Source organism: Halichoeres trimaculatus, unplaced genomic scaffold (genome assembly GCF_033239565.1).
Source record: "Halichoeres trimaculatus isolate MK-OKI-2021-1 unplaced genomic scaffold, fHalTri1.1 fHalTri1_scaffold_12, whole genome shotgun sequence".
Taxonomy (NCBI): Eukaryota; Metazoa; Chordata; class Actinopteri; order Labriformes; family Labridae; genus Halichoeres; species Halichoeres trimaculatus.
In genome coordinates, this window is record NW_027437190.1 from 11,544,264 (window position 1) to 11,563,979 (window position 19,716).

General features: G+C 41.3%; 1 protein-coding gene across 1 annotated transcript in view; it reads right to left on the reverse strand.

Moving 5' to 3' along the window:
• Positions 1–256: 256 nt before the first annotated feature.
• Positions 257–19,716, reverse strand: part of znf407 (zinc finger protein 407) — a 184,102-nt gene continuing 164,642 nt past the window's right edge. Inside the window, exon 10 of the mRNA XM_074684332.1 lies at positions 257–1,143. Within this exon, the coding sequence (XP_074540433.1) occupies positions 257–1,143 (887 nt within the window). The remainder of the gene's footprint in view (positions 1,144–19,716) is intronic.

Genomic DNA, 19,716 nt, shown 5'->3' on the forward strand with positions numbered 1-19,716 from the left:
GTCACTCAGTGAGCGCCCCACCCTCTTCCTCCACAGTCCATCTGAATAAATGATGTTTAACCTGAGTTTAGCATAGCTCGAGAGTGAAGAGTAAAATAAGTGAAGCACAACAAAACAGATTATGTTAAAAAAATATCCAAACAGTGAAAAATCACAAAAGGGCAAAGGAAGAGGAGGACTGGGAGAAATTTCCTGGCAGACATTTAATTCAAGCTTCAACTGATTTCAAAAACAAACTGAAGCAACAAATATTCCTCTACCCTTCCAGTACTATATTATGGGAGGCTCCATCCAGATAGACCACCATCTCCTCTCCTTCCTGCTGCTCTGTCTGCTGCACCTCCTCCTCCACTGCTGCTGCCTCTCCGTACACACTTCCCTCCACCTGCAAGGTGCAGTTATCCAGCTCCGTCACAATGTAGTGTGTCCCTTCATCGTTGACGATAACCTGGGTCAAACCTTCCTTCATCATCTGAGACGCAGCAAGCTGCAGCACCTCCTGCATTCCCTCCTGGCTGGTCTCCTGGATGACCTGCACCTCCTCCTGCTCCTGCTCCTGTTTCACATCAGGCTGAGCCTCCCCTATTTGCACAGCCTGGACTATCTCAGGGGTCACGACCTCGTGAACGACAGCTGCCTCTCTTTGCATTTCCTCCTGTTGACCCATTTCGCTGACAGCGCTGAGCAGAGCATCTAACGCTGTGGAAGACTCAGACGCCACGCTCTGACTCTGTCCTGCTACGCCCACTCCCCCTCTGGCCACAACCCGCAGTCCTTCCCGAGCCTCCCCTGACTCCAGGACCACATACTGGGTGCTGCCTCCAGCCAGGTGGGCCCCAGCGGATGCCACTTCCCTCCCTGAGGCGATGACCTGTCCGTCTTCAGTGATGTGGAGCACCTCCGCCACCTGTCCAGCCATGGCCAGTGTCTGCAGGGTGGCAGCAGCAGACTCCTCCAGGGTCTGGTCGATGGCCACCTCCCCGTCGCTGTAGCCCTGAATGATGATGACCTGCTGAACGGAGTCGTCATGGCCGGGCACTTCAGATAAGCTCTTCTTACTCACAGGGGACTCCACTAGTTCTGCTTCCACAAACGCTGCCCCCTGACCCTTGAGACGGCACTCGAAAGACTTGGACACGATGCCTGGGGAACACAGAAACAAACATCTTATTACATCTGAGAAGTCTGGACTCTTGCTTTTTCATAAATCTCACTGTGACACAGAAAAAGTCCATTTGAAACAAAAAGAAATATAAAAGAGCTTAAAATAATTTTTAACTTTGTTTTAAAATAAAGGGTTGTGTTAGACCTCAAGAAGAAAGAAAAAAAACAGCAGTTCCTTTCGTCTCCACTTGAGGCTGGCTTCTAAAGCCAAAGACCTCTGATAGATTTAATGTCTAAAACCCCTTTTCTTTCTTTCTTTCTTTCTTTCTCTTTTTTTTCAACAGATACAAACATGATTCCAAGATGATACAAATGTCATTTTCAGTTTTCACAAATAATTCATTCATTCATGACACCATGATTTCCATCATTTATTTAATTAAATATGTTTGCACTGCCAGGAGTAAAATCAACTTCAGTGTTTTTATCTTATTTTAATAACACTATGATATTAGAAATGACGATTGCCCCATTCACCTGAAAAGTCCAGAAACATTTAAAATATTAAAAACAAATTGAGTCCCTAATTGCTTTTAAAGGGTGAAATAGAATTATAAATGAGTAAGACCGATTAATTTGTTAAGTTTGTTAAGTTAATTGAATTTTTTCATATTTCCTTATTTCAAGAAACTGAAAAAGCATAATTTTGTTTTCCCATTGGCAGATTTTTATAAGCAGGTCAGACCTTAAGATTAAGTTTTCTTGAAAATTGACTTTTTTTTCTGGTCTTGTCAGGTAAATCCAGCTTATATAAAGTCTGATACAATGATTTAGACTTAAGAAAAGAAAGAAACATCTCTAGCAGAGTGTAACTTAAGAATCATACACAGCTGAGAATGTAAAAGGTGTCATTGCAGTGTTGATGTTATTCTTCATGGTCCATGTTTATAAAGGAAGAGGAAATGTAAGTAAACTGAGAGTGAGGCAAAGAGGATGTTTTTTATTCTAAAAAAGAATGAAAGGCATGATGTTAATGGTTTCCTTTACAGGGATCAAAAATAGGAGGCATAATGAGCACACATGGCTGTTCTCAGCTTCATTTCTTCTCATAGTGTCAGTGACCAGCAGCTGTGAAAGTTTGTGTGTTTCTGCAGCCGTCACCATGAGGGAAGGAGCAAAGCTCTGAGGACAGGACGCTGATATAAAAGGTGATGTCACACTTCACATATTTGTGTCACTTAATGCATGAAAGGAGACAGAATACAGAGACATTAGTTTGGCCCATGAGTGCTGGGAGATGCGGCTGGTGCTAATTGAGCCACACTGTGCCCTCTCAGATCACAGGTTGCCATGGCGTTTCCAAGGTGATAGGAGTGGTGTTAGAAATGCCATTGTTTTAACAGCGCCAGGCTCAGACACTTGTGGACTAAACTATGCAGGGAAACGGGGATTTGAGGCAGAGATGAGGGGAAGACACACACACACACACACACACACACACACCTACACACACACACACACACAACACTTAATACTGCCATGTTAAAACTCCCTCAGCCATAATCTGTTTCCAACGACATATATTTTATAGAAAACCCTGACCGCATGGTTTCAAGAAAGCCTCTGAAATTTCAAAAACTCATGAAAATCTTTCAGGAAATAAAAAGAAAACCTGCTTTGAATTGGTTCCTGAAAAGTTGACATTTGGCGGTACAAGGTTGACCACCCAGGAGTGGAGACCAGATCACAGATCTCAGAGTACATACAGGAACAAACTCATCAATCATTGATGTCCCTATCTCCCCCAGACATTTAATGTCCTGCACTCACAGGGTGACAATGTGATCAGAAAGTCAGAGTTGTGCTGCAAACAGTCTGTGACCCGGCTGTGCCCTGTCCTCCTCCTGAGTACACAGGCACAGAGGTGTGTTAGCTTGGACTCTCCCTCTTATTAAACAAGTATGCAGTGAGTTCAACTCCTCAGATTCACTCCTAAAATAAACTTTCTGAACATTTTGAAAGCGCAAACATATGGAGGAGGAGGATATTATGAGTTACTTCTGCATTGAAAGTAGCCCTAAGCTCAGAGCGATTTTTTATGCCTTTTAAAGTAGAAATTTCACATTTAAGTCTTAAAAAACCCCAACACTTTTGGTTCAAATGGCTGCACATAATGACAGTTAAAGGTGCCACACAGAAATGCAAGACATAAGCTATTTTGAGTTAATATCTATAACAGATGGTAGCCTACAACTGAGGGGCAACTGCATACAAAAAGCATATTTACAACCTGATTCAAAAAACGTCTTGGGTCTGAAACGCTGATTTTAGTATCGCCACACACTGTACGGTGAGTGCTTTTTTTTTTAAACTCTACAGTTTAGAAGTTATCAAGATTGTTAGATTGTCGAATCAGAGACACAGCTCAGGTCATGTGACTGACAAGCGCCCTGTAGTAGAAATGAAACTCACAGCCGGCATCATAACCAATGTGGCTGAGTTTGCGGATTGGCTTCATTTAGAGTGTCAGGAACAGACGGGTGACATCGGGGGGGGGCTACATCCATGTTTCGTACAGCCTATGCCTGCAACTAATGGCTGATACATAGGGCTTGGTATTGCTAAGAACTCCACGATTCAATTTGATTTTGAGTTGACTCAATATCGATTCGATATTGATTTAAATGCTCTGATTTCCAATTTCCAAACAACCCAAACATCAGACTTTAAAGCTGAAGGAGCTGGCTTTACGCTGCTGCTGCTTTGGCTGTCTTTTTTGTTGTTGTTAGGTCTTGAGTGGCCCTTGACTATACAACATGAATAACATGCACAGACTCCTCCCCACTTGCAAGGAGGGGAATCAATCCAGAGGATTTGCTAGGTTGATATTAAATTGGGCCAGTAAATATTGCCGTGCATCGCTTCATGAATATTTCTACCAACCCCTAAGAAACAAACATGATAACCAGTACAATTTTATATTTTAGAAAGTGTGGTGAACGCCCCTCTGAGTGAAGGAAAAGTAAGCAGAGATGCACAAATATTCATGGATTTTTAACCTAAATCAGTTCTGGTAACATACAAAACTGTTTGCTTCAGTTTGACTCTTTAGTTGGTAAACTGAGACATTGTCTCTTGTGACATCATCCATTTGTTTCTGCTAGATATTTTGAGACCCATAGTCGGCAGTAGCCATATTGGAAATGCTTAACTCGACCTAGCTTTGTTCAAGTTTGGATGAGGCAACTTCAGCCTATTTGCAGGCAGCTGGTGCAAGTCAGTCAGCCAAGTCAGTCATGCCCTTATATGGGCAATCCTTGTGAGTTGAATAACTTTGGAAGTAACACGTTTTTTTCTCAAAAACGTCACCCCACTTAAGTGTGTGAAATGAGCTATTCAAACTAAACCCATTTTTTTAAACCAGGCTGTAAACTTATTTATTTTTTTAGCTCTCCTGTAGGGGCTTCTTGTGTTTCGACCAGTAGCAGCTGCGTGGTTCTGTCTCACATTTTTTCAATATGAACTGTCACTGTTGTATATGCAACAATATGTTTTTCATGTTTAAGTCTTCATGCAACCACCGGGCTGCCAAACAAAGCATGTTAATTCCACAAACATTAGAAATGCATTCGTCAATAAAACCTTTACTTAAATTAGACTGCTGCACAAAAATGTGAGTCATCAATAGAGGTAGACCGATATATCGGCCGGCCGATATATTGGGCCGATATTTGGACATTTGTCTCTATCGGCCATCTTTTAAAAAGCTGATTTTTGATCCGTTGTATAAAATGACGCAATTTTTGATCAGGCACAAAAAAGATGAGCACCTCAAACTTGTGGAACCACTTGGATACATGACATACTTTTTTTTCAAATTATATTAATAAGTTTAAATTTCTTTTTTGACATTTTAAGAAGAGTGTGAATGTTTACTACTGCTTCTTACATTGTGTGTTTACTCAGACAAAATATTTCATTGTTTTGAAAGCTGAATAAATGTTCAGAGGACTGGACACGACTTGTTGTAATAGATTTCTTTTAGTTGCTCAGAAATTGCTGCGTTTCACAAAAATGTGATAAATATATATTTATTTAACAATCGGCCTGAATATCAAATTGGAAAAATCGGCTATGCATATCGGCATCGGCTGCCCAAATTTGGAAAGCATCGGCATCGGCATCGGCCCCCAAAAAACCCATATCAGTCGACCTCTAGTCATCAAGTGCTGAAGTGGCACTCGCCTTTTACTGATGCTAATGCTAGCTCTAGCTTTGTATTTCTTTAATTCAGCTTCAGTGCGTCAGTGGCTTTTTAGCTGACTTTTTTCTTTCTCTCAGAATATTTGTAGCACCTCCTTTGCAAAGTGCAACCACGTCACTCTGAAAACGTGATGACTTCCCAATGAGTGGCGTCACTTTTCCCCTCTTGTCTGCTGCTCCACCTTGCATCCAGTCCATGTCAAACATTGTAACTTGATGTGAGGGGTACATTTTCCTAGTTCTTATCAAAAGAGACACTTCGATTTTGTTCAGTGTGATTATTTTTGTTCCTCTTCTAGTTTACAGTTTCTCTCCTCAAACAACATTTATATTTAACTATACAATGAAGAAATACACAACGGTACAGCAGGATACAGGCTGTGCAGCAAATATCACCTCAGATTCTACTATTTGTATCTCAAGTGACAGGCACAGCAGTTTGTGTGTGGATGGAGTCAGCACTGCTGCAGACAGCCAGAGGAAGTTGGCATTTTGAGCAGCAGAGGTTACCTATTAACACAGAGTCCATGCTAACTGCCTACGCCAAAACGCTGCGAGCGGAGAGGTCGGCTGGAGAGGACAATAACTCTTTCTGCTGCATTACCATAAAACCTGTTTATATGTGCGTGTGTGTGTGTGCATGTGTGTTCTTGTGTGTGTGTATTAAGAGACAGAGGGCACATGAGTGTGTGAACTCCTGACCATTTGTGTATGTTCAGCTTGGTAAATTTCAGTTTTGTCAGTTTGTGCCAAATATGAGTTAATGTATGTATTTATGTGAATTTGTGAAATCATATGTTGTTAGTGTGTATGTGTCAATATGTGGGTGGAATGTTAAGGTCACATTTTACCATGTACGTCTGCAAAATCTGTGCCACTATATATGTTCATTTGTATGTTTATGCCAGTCTCTGCATGTGCCTGCCTATATGTGTGTGTGTTTGCTGCGGGGGTGGTGAGGCTATGCTAGTGTGTCTCACATTAGCCATGGGGTGCTGTCGGCGGGGCCCAGCGGCGGCCCGCTGAGGTTTATGGAGTGTCACTCAGTCGCCGCAGCCGTGAATCAAGTTAATGTTGCAGATCCCATCTCTTCAGTTGTCCTGCGCTCCCGGTGGAAGAACAACATTTGAACAGCGTGATTTGGCCCCGGCGAGAGGCTGATGCCTGTTTAATATGTGTTTTGAGTGTTCTGAGTGACTGATTCCTTTAACAGGAAGTGGGAGAGAGGATGAGAGAGACAGAGGCAGAGAGAGGCAGGCTGTTTTATTGGCTGTGATCTGAAACAAGATGGAGGCTCTCTGAGAGGAATAAAACAACAGGAGGAGAGAGGGTGCAGAGATAAGAGGTGATGTCATTTTCAGTCCCAGATGACTGAAATGTCTTAAAAGAAGTCGTAGAATTAAAAGCAATCAATAAATTATAATAAACCAGCAGAGTGGGGACATTTTACTCATCGCCTAAATGAACTGAACTGATGTGCTCACATCCTTTAAAGGTATAGTATTTATTTTTCCTTTTGTTCTTAATACCAGTGACTCCCTGGTTTTCGAGGGATTTAGCAAAACAAAAGAGGCAAAGGAGTGAAAGAAAAACAATAATGAGGCACTTTTTAATACATTTGCAGATTTTGCAACAGATAAAATGTTGATAAAACTTGATTGAATTTATCTGAACTTACCATGTAACTGTACTGGTTTGCCAGAAGTAATTGTTTCCAAACTCATTAAGTTGAAAGAGACAATACTGCAAATGTTTACCTCCACTAAAGAGGTTGTGTTTTTGGGGGAGTTTGTCTGTTTGTTTGTGAACAACATAACTCAAAAAGTAATGAACAGATCCTGATGAAATTTTCAGGAAATGTTCAAAATGGGATAAAAAAAGAAGTGATCAAACTTTGGAGGTGATCTGGATCACCATCTGGATCCGGGATGTTTTTAAAGGACTCTTTATCATTGTGAGATAGGGCTGTTTTCAGCATATGTGTAATTAACTCCACGATAAATGGTCGGATTGCTTTGCAAAACAATACAAGACAAGGTCACTGTCATTTCTGAAAGGTGTAAAACTATAATCCAGATCCTGCCAATATTCTGGATACTAAGATCCAGAATATGGAATATGTACTGGGTCATCATAATTTTAAACACTGTCAGGAAACAAATTATTGTACAAACCTGCAACTAACACCTAATTGTAGCAGACAGTCTGCTGAAAGGGAGTATAACATTAAAGTAGGACTAAAGTGTTGTGTGAAAAATAACAGTATGCTTGGCGGAGTTCTGTGCTCTCTTAGTGCTTTTCTGGTTGTGATTGTGGTCTTCATTGTCAAGAAGCTTAAGTTTAGTCACAATCCCTCCTGTCACTATTTTCTGCAAACAGTTCTTGTGTTGAATCTGGGGCTGTAAAAGTAACTGCATTAAATGTGATTTATTTAGAACCCAAGATGAACTTTTTTTTTTTTTTTCAAATCATGGGGCTTTCATTTCCTTTTCAATACACCAAAGTTTTGCCTATGCTCTGTGTTGAGAGTGGCAAATTCTAGCTGCATTAACTCACAGATGGCTCAGTTGGATCAGTTGGCGAGGGCTAAAGAGTCAAAACTGACCACCATGAGCTAAGTTTACAGGTGCAGCTCATCAGATTAATGTCTGTGAGCAACTCCATCACAAAAGCTTGCAGAGAATCCAAACTACCACTGAGCTGTAGTTTGGATTTTAAGGACATCTTCAGTTTAGCAAGTTGTGGCCAGTCATATACCTTACATGAGGAACAAAAGTGTGAGGGGTACACGGTCTGTTTGCAACCGAAGAAAATGGTGCTCCTGTAAAGTGCAAATACAATCAGATCTATCAAAACTGTATGGGAATAAACTCACATCTTACTGACTCTGGACATTTCACAAATACACGCCTACATATTTCTTATCCTATGACAGAATTATTCTTTGTAACACAAGCAAATACAGGCCCTGTAATTCACATTGTCAATACTTCAAGTCCAGCCTTTTAGGTCAAGAACCCAGAGCATGCAGGTGTAGCAGTGCAGAGTTTCTCTAAAAAATAAATCCAAGAGTCAAGATGATAAAGTGCATTTCATTTAATTTGTTCCCTAAATGAGGAAGCTGGTAAGACTTACTTTGCATTGTTGTTATGGGCTTAAAACAATGAACATTTTGATTATTGGATGGAAAAAGTGGGACTTTTCACAGTAAAAAAAAAAAGAATTAATCAGAAACAAACCTGATATTAGCATAACTTTCTGCATGTACGAGTTGATCCTTCAGACAGGATAACTCCTATTGGATGAGATGATACTGAAGTTTAACTATTTGTTGGAGCCTCGTCTGACACCTCTGAAAGGAGCCCAGTGTTATCTCTGGGAGTCTTCTGCTGGTGTGGTCTTTACACCAATATGCATGTTAGCACCGGGTCAGTGTGGGAACCTTCCTGCTCAGTGTACGGTACAGATGCAATTATTGATCAGCAGATCAATGAACAGGCCAGCGGCGGGGGCCCGGGGCCTCTAAGTGGCGTTACTTCAGCTTGGAGAGGCCGCCGGGGGAGCGGTCAGACAGCACTTACCAGCAGTTAGAGAAATTAACCTTAACACCGAGACACCAGCACACACACAATCAATTACAGCCCCAGTAACACAGGTCAGCTGGCTGCAAATGTAAACTCACTCTCACATGCACATGTAATCAAGACACAGGCATCTACACGCTGCTCCTGTTACACTTGTAAAGACAGTGCACTGGTTGTATTCCCTGAACACAGATGTAGCCCTTAGCCTTAAAATTATGTGTCCCACACTAAATCCAAACTGGTCCTCACAAGGTTAGAAAGAGACAACCCGGGGTTAAAGGCAAAGAAACCCACCTGAATAGACACTACAGCCAGCAAAGTCAATTATACTATATCAAACCATAACACAAAAAGGGAGAAAAAACCTGCTCCCCAAATCAATTACAAGGTCAATAGCAGGACCATGAAAGAGCCAGAGCTTATGATCAATTCTTAACTACAGCACAAAACCCTTTACAATCCTTTTACCAGCCGATTACCTTCAATTATAGATATGAAGGCGCTGCTTTAAAGAGAGCATGATGGAGACCCTTAAACCTGACACACACATATTGCTGTTATTTGTGGGGGGATTTTTACACACACAGGGTGGTGTGCATGTGTGTGGCTTCTGAAGGTGACACTGCTAAGTAGATAAAGTGTCAGTTCTGGGTGGATCCAGGTCACCAGGGGAGGCCTAAATATGAGAGACTGAGTGACTGTGTGTATTGCTGTAATACTGAGCATTTGTGTTAACATAAAACAGTTATTTTTTTTATATTTAAGCTTTGAATTATTCTAAAAATGTTACGTATCATCAACCTTTTTAGTAATTTCTGATCTTAAATTCTGCTTTGCAAAGACTTTATCTGTACGTGCATCATTCTTCCTCTCATGTGTGTGTTTTAGGACTGTCTTTGGTTGAGATGTGTACATGGTGACCTTATCAGCCACTCCCCCACCTTGGGGCCTCAGGCAAACCTGCATGTATTTCTAATGTGTGTATACGTGTCAACTGTGTGAGCGTGTGTGTGTACGTGCAAACTAGCAGGTCAGTTGAGGTCCAGCTGGTGATGGCTCTACTTTGTCTGGTGGGGACAGCCGCTACTGTCACCTTTACAAACGCCATGAATCAACGCCAGGGAGGACAGGCCGGCCGACCAAAAAACAACCAATTATACAGCAGCCAGATTGACACCGGGTGGACAGGGCAGAGGGAGAGAGATGGAGACGCACTGAACACACCCCAAGGACGAATAAACAGGAGAGAATGAGGGCACGGACTGACAGAGGGCCTTCTGGGCTGATGCACTGATACGGTGGCTCAGAAGGCCGATATTCATACATCAGGGACGTACTGAAAGGTAAAGGAAAAGAAAATTCCTAACACAGTCTGCACAAATGAATAAACCTCCTTAATGTATTCAAATGATATAATGAAATGTTTAAGCTATAATGTTTTCTCCAAGGTGGCAGAAGGGCTTCCTGACACACAGAAAGGTGTGTTTTCTTTTTTTACACTGTCCAGTGTTTTGTTGTTGTTATTTGCTTAAAGTAGTGCATTCAAGTTTTCTGCAAAAAAAGTTGTGGCTTCAAATCCCTTCATGTGTTAAGTTGGAGTTTGCCAGGTATGAGAGACAGGCATCAGTCTGGCAGGAGTTTCGAAGTCCCAGAAAATCCCTTCAAGTTGTTTCCATGCATGTTTCTATGCTTTATAAAATATCTGCGCTTATTGTTGCGGAAGCTAGGAGACAGAATGACTTTGTTTGCTGTATCCAGATTGTGGAGTCATATATGGGTACGAAACAACGAGATGTGATTAAAGAGCATGGCAGGTTCAAATCTGAGGAGGATTTTTGAGATATTTGAGTTGCTCAAGGATGCACTGGAAAAAACAAGTTTAACAAGAGCTTCAAGTAAAAGTTCAAGAATCAAAAATTATCACAAAGAGAGTTAAATGACTAATTTACATGTCAAAGTATGAACTGTTTGTAGTCTTCAATACTTTAAGTGTAAAATGCATGTAATAATCTTTTCTTCTTTTTTTTAAGGGAATCCTAAAGTTTGTTTTAAAAACAAGGATTTCCACATACAAGTTATGGTAAAAGAAAATATTTTAAAAGAAAGAATGTGTAAATTCCTCTCATCAACAGAAAATCTCTTCTGAAAGTGAATGTGAATAAAAGGAGTCCAGGAACACAGTAACTACAACAATCAACCAGAAAATTTAACTGAATTCACCCACAATAACAAATTCAAAACACGTAACAATAGAAGAAAAAATCCTAAGTGTATATTTTCTCAAACTGTCTGAAATAAATACTTTTGATGCTAATTATAACATGAGAATGTATAAAAACATTGCAATAGACAAAAATGTTATGCTTGGTCATAGTATCATATTAATCAAAGCCCTGCTCAGAGAAACACAATCATCCAATGAATTAGACTAAGGAGGCTCAGGAGGTGAAAAGTACAAGCGTACACACACATGCAGTACGACAGTGGTCAGAGGAACACAGGTCAGTGTCCTGCTCTCAGCTCTTTTTCTGCTGACAGAGGACAACCCTGTGTGAGTATAATCTGGTCCACACTATATCTACCTTGTGTCCCTCAGGTCCATGCCCCCAGAGAGAGACAGAGAGAGGTGAAAGGTGAGAGGGAAAAATACACAGGCATAAGGGGTACTATCTCCACCACAGTTTCATCCATCCACCCACTGAGTAGGATTTGTGACGCAGAATCATTCCCTAAATCAAAGTAATGCTTTTACACAGTCTATTCCAGCTCTATTCAATTAGCCCCCACTTGCGGCCTGAAAGCAGCCCTCACGTGGCCAGAGTGATTGAGACATGGGTCTGACAAGAAAAACATCCTTTACGAACTCTGACAAGTTCTCACAAAATTTTCATCATTTTTACAAATATTGGCGGCAACACCTGTCATAACCTAGCAACTAACCCACAATGCATTTTGTCATTGAGCAGGTGAGTTTGAAAAGTTAACATTAGCAGTCCTACACAGGTGAAAATAGCATGTCTTTTTCTACACTTAAATGAAAAATCAGCAAGGAAAATTGTCGCTTTAATCCTGCGTGGACTAAAAATATTATTTATTTATTTTACCACCAAGTCCAAAAACTAGGGATGCACCGATGCCAATCCTGGTATCAGGTACCAGTGTACCCGTGTCCCTCAAAGCTGGATCAGTATTAGCGGGAAAGAGGCGGATCCAATCCAGACAACCAGCTCTGTACCATTTTTTTTTTACCAGAGCTCTTGGCTACTTGATTTAAAAATATTAACTCTGATGCGCTTCATTTATTTATTTATTTTTGGCTGCATATCCAATCTACAGGGTGTTAAAGGTTACCACTGAATATAATTTCTGTAAGTTCTGAAGCTTTGTTTTTTACAAAAATGCTGGTAAAGATTGAAATATTTCATTGTTTAACTAAACATTTACTTCGGTAATTCCATCTACTCATTTTTTGCTTTTTACCCAAAACATTTCCAGTCTTATCCCACAGTAGGACATGCAGGTTATTATTTGGTATTGTATAGGTATCGATTGATACCCAAAGCCCAGGTATTGGTATCAGAACCAGAAAAGATAGATCGGTGCATCCCTATTAAAAACCAAACCAATGTGTTTGCACTGCAATGAGTGCAATGAGTGATTGTAGCACTACAAAGTAGTGCTACAATGTTGCAGGACTTTAACCCAGCTCTAATTATGTAAAACAATGAGGTCTCCTTGATTTAATCAGCAACCCCCCAAGCGGACACTTGGGGAATTGCAGTTTTTTGTCACACTTTGTGCTTAGGTATTTAATTAACTCAGGGATTAATATCAAAAGCCTTTAAACGCAAGTTAAAAAGTAAGGAAAATCCACAAGATTCAAAATCAAACCGTATAAAGAATGATGTTGTACTGCATTGGTGAAATAAGATCATGGCCTCCAAAATAGCTGTGACATAACCCAAAAAACCCACTGACCGTAAGCAGTAGACCAACAAGTGACAAAGGTTTACTTCAAAGGCCTGGTTAGTCAGAACACTCAGCACAGGATGTAGTGTTTTTACATCACAGGGCAAATAAGACCAGCGTCATCTACAACAACACAAAGGCAGCAGAGGATTCATCTGGTTGGCTCTGGATAAAAGGAGCAAACGTGTGGGAGGCTGCCACAGAGTGAGGCCTGATCTATCTCAGCTGAGCTGCCAGCGAGAGGGCGTGTGATGCTGAAAGGCCTGAAACACCTGATAACTGCAGGTTACATCACTGATTCTGTGGCCCAGAAAGCCATCAGAAGATGCATCATTTCAGCTTTAAAAATGACTAACCAGATATGACTAATGAAGTGCTTTCTGTTGTTTCCATGATGCTGCTGTAAATGGCAGCTACTTGCACTCTGCAGATCAGGGTCAGGAATGATCACAGTGTGATGGCCTGATGCAAACAGAGAAAAAATAAGAGACAGATGGTGTTTGAGAGCCTCATCCAGGAATCCAAGAGGGAAGGTTGACGTATGAAACAATAAAGATCACCACAATCTTCTTTCCCATACCCCCCTGTTTCTTCCATCTCTCATTCTCCCCGTCAGGCCCTCTTTCTATCTCTGGCCTGCGTCCTTCTTCCTCACTCTCTCTTCCTCTCGTCTTTCTCTCAAAATCTCTGGAGGTGGACCTTTGATTGCTTCCTTAATTAGCCATGTCAGACGGCTGCGTGGATTTACTGGGGATGTCGAACTTCTGCAGATAATTACATGCCTTTTCCATTCCTCCCCACTACTTCCCTCCACGTATCCCTCCATCCTCCTTTCACTGTGTTTGTTCCCCTCATCCATCCCTCTCACTCACTCTCCCATGATTTAATGATTAATTATGGATGTGAGTTTGAGAATAAAAGCTTTTTCGCTAATCAAAATGAAATTTCCCCCCCATTCTTGTAATTACAGTGTGAAGATGATGTTGCTGATGTCTTTTTGTTACCAGAGCCTGGCTTGTGCACTGATCTGAGGTCCGTCAAGGAGGATGAAATGAATAATGGCAGCATAATGGATTCAGTATTTCAAAAAAAAAAGGAAAAAAAAAACGGGTGGAGGGATAAAGTCACAGTGGACTCAGATAGGTCGGGGGAAAAAAAGAGAATAAAAGCAGAAGAAAGACAAAGAAACAGAGGCAGACTGCTGTGGGAGATACAGTACAGAGACAGAGACTGAGAATCAAAGTGAGGCCTAAATCTTAGAGCCTGACATCAAACATCATGGCTATGCTGAAACCATCATTGGTGCTCATTCACTCAGCTTCAAATGCACTACAAAAAATCAGTTTGGCTTTATCATTCTGTGTTAAAACAACACCATCAGGGATTAAAGTGGTAATGTCTTATATGAATCATTGCAGGTTATACATATTTACTAATCAGTTTGTTTGGACACAATATCATGAGACATTTTCCTAAACTCTAAAGCAACATATTTAAAATCTTGTTTTAGCAGTGAATACAGCTGGTGTTGCTACACAACAGCTAGTTTGTTTGTCGAGACTAGGGATGAGTACAAGTACTGGTATTGGTATCGGGCCAATACAATCCTTTTTTCAAGATATCGATACTCGTGAAGCCTGCAGATACCAGCAGCCGATACCAAGTAGCAACCTCTGGTCTAAGAATATGAGACAATGCCAAAGTGCTAAAATCTGCTGTTTCTCAATTGTTCGCTTGAGGCTGGCTCCGGAAGTACCAGAAGTCACATACACACCAAGCCAAAACAAGCCGTTTTCAAAGCAGAAATTAACCTATTTACAGCCTGATCAAAAAATGTCTCCTGTCTGAGTGGCTTATTTTACTATCAGGACACAGTGCACGGGGGAGTGAATTTTTTATTAACTCAGCCGTTCAGAGGATATTAAGATCGCAAGCTCGCCCAATCAGAAGCACAGCTCAGGGTCACGTGACCAGCACAGGCACCCTATAGCTGTTCGTGAAGCCCTTGCCACTACCAATATGGTCTCTTTAGCCGATGTGCTTCATTAACTGTTCCAGAAACAGATGGGTGACGCTGGGAAGACTATGTCCATGTTTTAAACACTCTATGGCCGACACTCAAAACATACACTGAGCTGGTCCTCTTTGTCAATAGTTGCTGCTACTTGCTGCTGTTAAACACCACGTCAATATGTGTCAGGTCCTGTTCAGACAACATGAATGAACCAGGGAGAGTTAACAGTTGAACTGTTTTATTTTCCCTTCAGTTTATTAAAAAAAAAAATTAAGCTCTGACAGTTGTTAGTTTTATTTTTTCACATTTGATTATTGAACAAAAAAAATTTCGCAAACTCAGAGAGAGTTGTTTGTGTTTTATTTTGGACTCAGTGGCAGAGTAACTGTGCTGTCTTTGATCAAAATGTTCTGTCACTGTGATTATAAATTTTATGTGTCAAAGGAACTAGTAGTATTGGTATTCGGTATTGGTGAGTAATCAAGAGAGTACTTGTACTGGTATTAGTCTGAAAAAAAGTGGTAACGTCCCGAGTTAAGACCTTTCCAAATTAAACGGATGGTACTACCAGTGAATGAATTCAGAACAAACATGCTTAAGTTAAAACTGAGGAAAAGCTTCCTTTTTACATTTTTACAACTTAAACAATGAGTTGATCCTTACAAGGAAGAAGTCAATTATTGATCACTGTTAATAATCATTTACAAAAAGGTACATGAAAAATGTAGCTCAAAACTTCAGTTAATGAGGATTTGAGGCTGTTAAGTGTATAATTTGTGGGTGCATGTCTGATTGTCAAATTGCTTTGGAATCCCTCAGCTTCCCCAAAAAACTATTTCTCTGCTTCTCCTCAGACAAATTGAATGTCTCTCTGTGGAGAAACAGGAGATTGATACAGATAAAACATCATGTAAGGGTATTTCAGTGGCTGGAGAGGATTCCTGGGGATCAGTGATGCACATCAGATCAGCAGAAGTCAAGCTATAAGGATCACGCTGGGTTAGGGCGTGACAGTCTGGACACGACCTTGTGCAACAACAACATTAGGTCAACTAAGAGAAGTTTAAGAGAAATTTTTTTACCACAGGTGGAATAAAACATGGATGCCTCTGTGAAGTGAGCCATTGGTTACGTGCGCTTAAGTGTGTATGAAGTAAGAAATGAGCAACATAGACTGACACCTGTAATGAATCAGGCTGTCGACATGTTCCACTTAAATTTTAGGCTTCAGGGTTAGTATTTTCAGAGACAGAACAGTATGATGTTGGGCAAAGGGATACAGGCTAGAACTGAACTCAAGCCACCCACTTTTAAGAATAGCTACTGAACTTTAGGCACACTGTAACTGGTTAGTCAATCCAGCGCCCCAAACCTGTTCAATTCTGCTGTAAAGCTCCTCGTTTCATCGTGAGACCTTCAGGGTGTTTCACAGCCTTTGCAGCCACCCTGAGGTGAAGTTTAATGTTCCAGTACAGAAGTTACAGAAGTTTTCACTAAATGAAAATCTGATTTCAGTAGATGTTTGTTTGGTTTGTGTTCATCAGCTGAAATAACTGTTTACTCACTGTTTATTTACTGAAAGATTACTCATGCAAACAATATCAAAGCCCAGCCATCGATACAGTAAAACCATGCAGAGTATTGTATGACAAGTTTCTATTGTTTCCTGCTGAGTGACTCACACAGCACACACTTACAGACACACAGGTCTGTTTAGCTTAGTCTCCAATCCTCCCTGCCATATTTACTGGGTATTTACCTAACAGAGGCATGCAGGAGATATTTATCGTCCTGATGGCTCTATATATAGGGCTGAGGAGCTCGGTGAGAGGAGAGGCAGGCGCGGTGGGAGGTTGCTTCTCTAATCTCCATCTCCAGGCTGACAGGCCTGAGAAGGCCCTAATGAATGGCTCTTTTCATCTGCACGCCTGTGTGTATGTGACAGTATAAATATTTAGCAATATTGGAGTCAGCTCGTGATTTTACACAGATGGAGTGATTGATGGCTCAGCCCCCTGATGCATGCCAAAGACCATCCTGGAGATGTTATATAAACCAGCGCAGCCTCCCTCTCCCTCCATCATCATCTCCATCTCGCTCGCGCTTTATCTTTCACACTGCCTCCGCTGCTCTCCGCCTCCTTCCCAGCTTGTCTTCTCGCTGTCGATCCGCCCTCTGTGGCTCTGCCAATTTGCTTCACTGTGGAATTTCTATCATACAGTGCGGTGTCTCTCCGGCTGTAAGGCAGGCTAAATCAGAGGGAAACAACCTGACAGGGAGGAAACTCGGGGGAGATTGGCATCGACATGTTACACTGTACCCTGATTCAGTGTTTTAAAACTCTTATTAAATCATCTTCACTCTTAAATCATATTATACGACCTCCACTAAACAACAATCTCCCTGATTTCACCTATTTCTTTACTTTAACATGTCTTAATAAAGATCGGAGTGCTTCATGATGAAGTTTTTCTTTGGTGAAGTCCTGTGTAAACTCTGTAAAGTACTTTGGAAACTTTATAACGCCAGTTTTTTTGAGGCAAAGTTTTTGCACAAGTTGAAGATGACGACTTTTATAACAGTATGTGAATGTGTATGAGCACTTTTTCCTTTTTTTATTATGTGCAGCAAGTCAAAGGTCAAAATCAACATGTGAGTAAGAGCTGCTCTTAAAGTCTGCAGGCTGACACATACACACACAGTATATAAGTACACACGCTGATGCACACACACACACATTGAGGAACACATGCACACAACGCTGTCATCTGTGTCAGAGAGAAACCAGACCACAGCCACTCTCTGTCGAAGCAACACACACGCACACACTGGAACATTCTGCTGCCAATATGCATCTGGGGCTTTCGAAAGAAGTGGTGTGTGTGTGTCTGTGAGTGTGTTTGTTTGTTTGTGTAAGGGTCTGCACACACAGCTTGTTGAAGAGTGTTTGTGAGGACTGACTTATGACAGCTTTTGGCAACTTTTGAGAGGACATTTTGAGTTCGGTGGACATTTTGGCTCCTAGTCGCTGAGAAAAGTTCAAATCAGGGCTAAAAGTTAGAAAGCAGTTGGAAATAGTTTCAGTGCTGGTTAAAGTTTCACATACCTTATGTTTAAGGTAGGACTACACCTCAAGGGATTCATGTGCTATAATGTACTTCATTTGAATTTGTGTGTGTGCGTTTGTGTGTATGTGTGGTAGTGTATATCGCAGACGCCCTGCGTAGCCAAATAAACCAGAGTAGAAGAACAAACTCCCTGAGCAGATATATGAGGGCTTTGAGGGGGAATGTTGAAGATGTATTAACCTTGTAATTGCCTCTGTAAAATATGCTCCCCTGGTAATGAAATTTCCTGCTTTAATTTGAAAAAATTGGGGAAATATCTCCCCTTTTTTGCCTTGTGTTTTCTCATTTAATTGCATTTAAAACTTCAATCTCAAACACCCCCACTGCTTTATGGGGGGAAGGCCCAGCGCTGCACAGCCACATCTATTAATCTAACTGTCCTTTATCGGAATTAGCATTCAAATGTGATCGGTTCCACTGCGCCTTCGCCACCGCCAGTAATTCCAACAAAATCCACTCCTATGCAATAACTACAGTGCCCTTCAAGACCACCGCCACCTCCCCCTCGCTTTGAGAGGTATTGATTTTTATTTGTTCTGTAATGAGAACAATTAGTCTTTTTCCTGCCCTCCTTCATTTATCACCTCTGTGTTGCTCTGGCTCTGCCACCCAACTGGACACTGCCTCTGAAACCAGTTGGAGGTCCCTCCTCTGGCCACTGTTTCCTCCAAGACTTAGGCTTCAGAGTAACCACTGCATCTGCAGCACTTTGGTAAACTTTGCTGTGTTTTAGCTACATAAATAAAGTGGATTGAATTGGATGAATATCTGCTCATTGGATCATTTTAAGTCACCTGTTCTTGTGAGATTTGGCCTCCAGAAGTTTAAAGAGGACAATACTGTATTCATATTTTGTATTAGAGACGCTGACAGACAGTATTTCAGGCTCTTTCCGGGCACAGTGACTCTATAAGATGATTGAGATTCAACCCTCTGAGCCCATTTTCTTTCTTTGGCAAGGAGAAAATATCTTTGCTAATATGAAAACAAAAATACTGACAGAAAACTTACATCTGTTATTAACTACAGCTACGATAATCAAGCAAATAAATTGCCTCCAATCTATCACACTAGGTGGATAATCACTTATTTTAATGAAAATCCTATATCTAACCCAGGCAGCCTGACTCTAATTGACATGGTTAGAAGAAATTACCACACTCTAAATCCAGCGTGGCCGGTGTTAACATGTATCATAAAACGTGAAAACATAATAAAACACTCACATCCATCCATTAGGAACGCTTTAATTTCCGCTGAGGCAGAAGAGTGGCAGGCAGGACTGACTGAGCAGCGGCGATCCGGAGACTTTAGCCTCTATAAAGCACCTGATTGACAGAGTGATTTGTGACTGACTGACTGGATAAGTGGCTAGCTGTTTCCTCAGTGCGGCCATGTGCGTGTGTGGGAGTGTGCATATGAGCAAGTGTGTGTATACATGTGTGACGTCAGGTCCTATTTCAGCCATGGCCGGTGAGGAATGAAGCATCTGAAAGAGTCCATTTCTCTTGCCGCGCCGCCTGAGCCTTACTTACCCTAATGATGTATAATAGCCTGCAACTACACTTAACCTGAGCATTACTGTGGCAAAGACTGAGTGGAAGAGGCACACACACACTCACACACACACACATATACACGTAAAGGTCTAGTT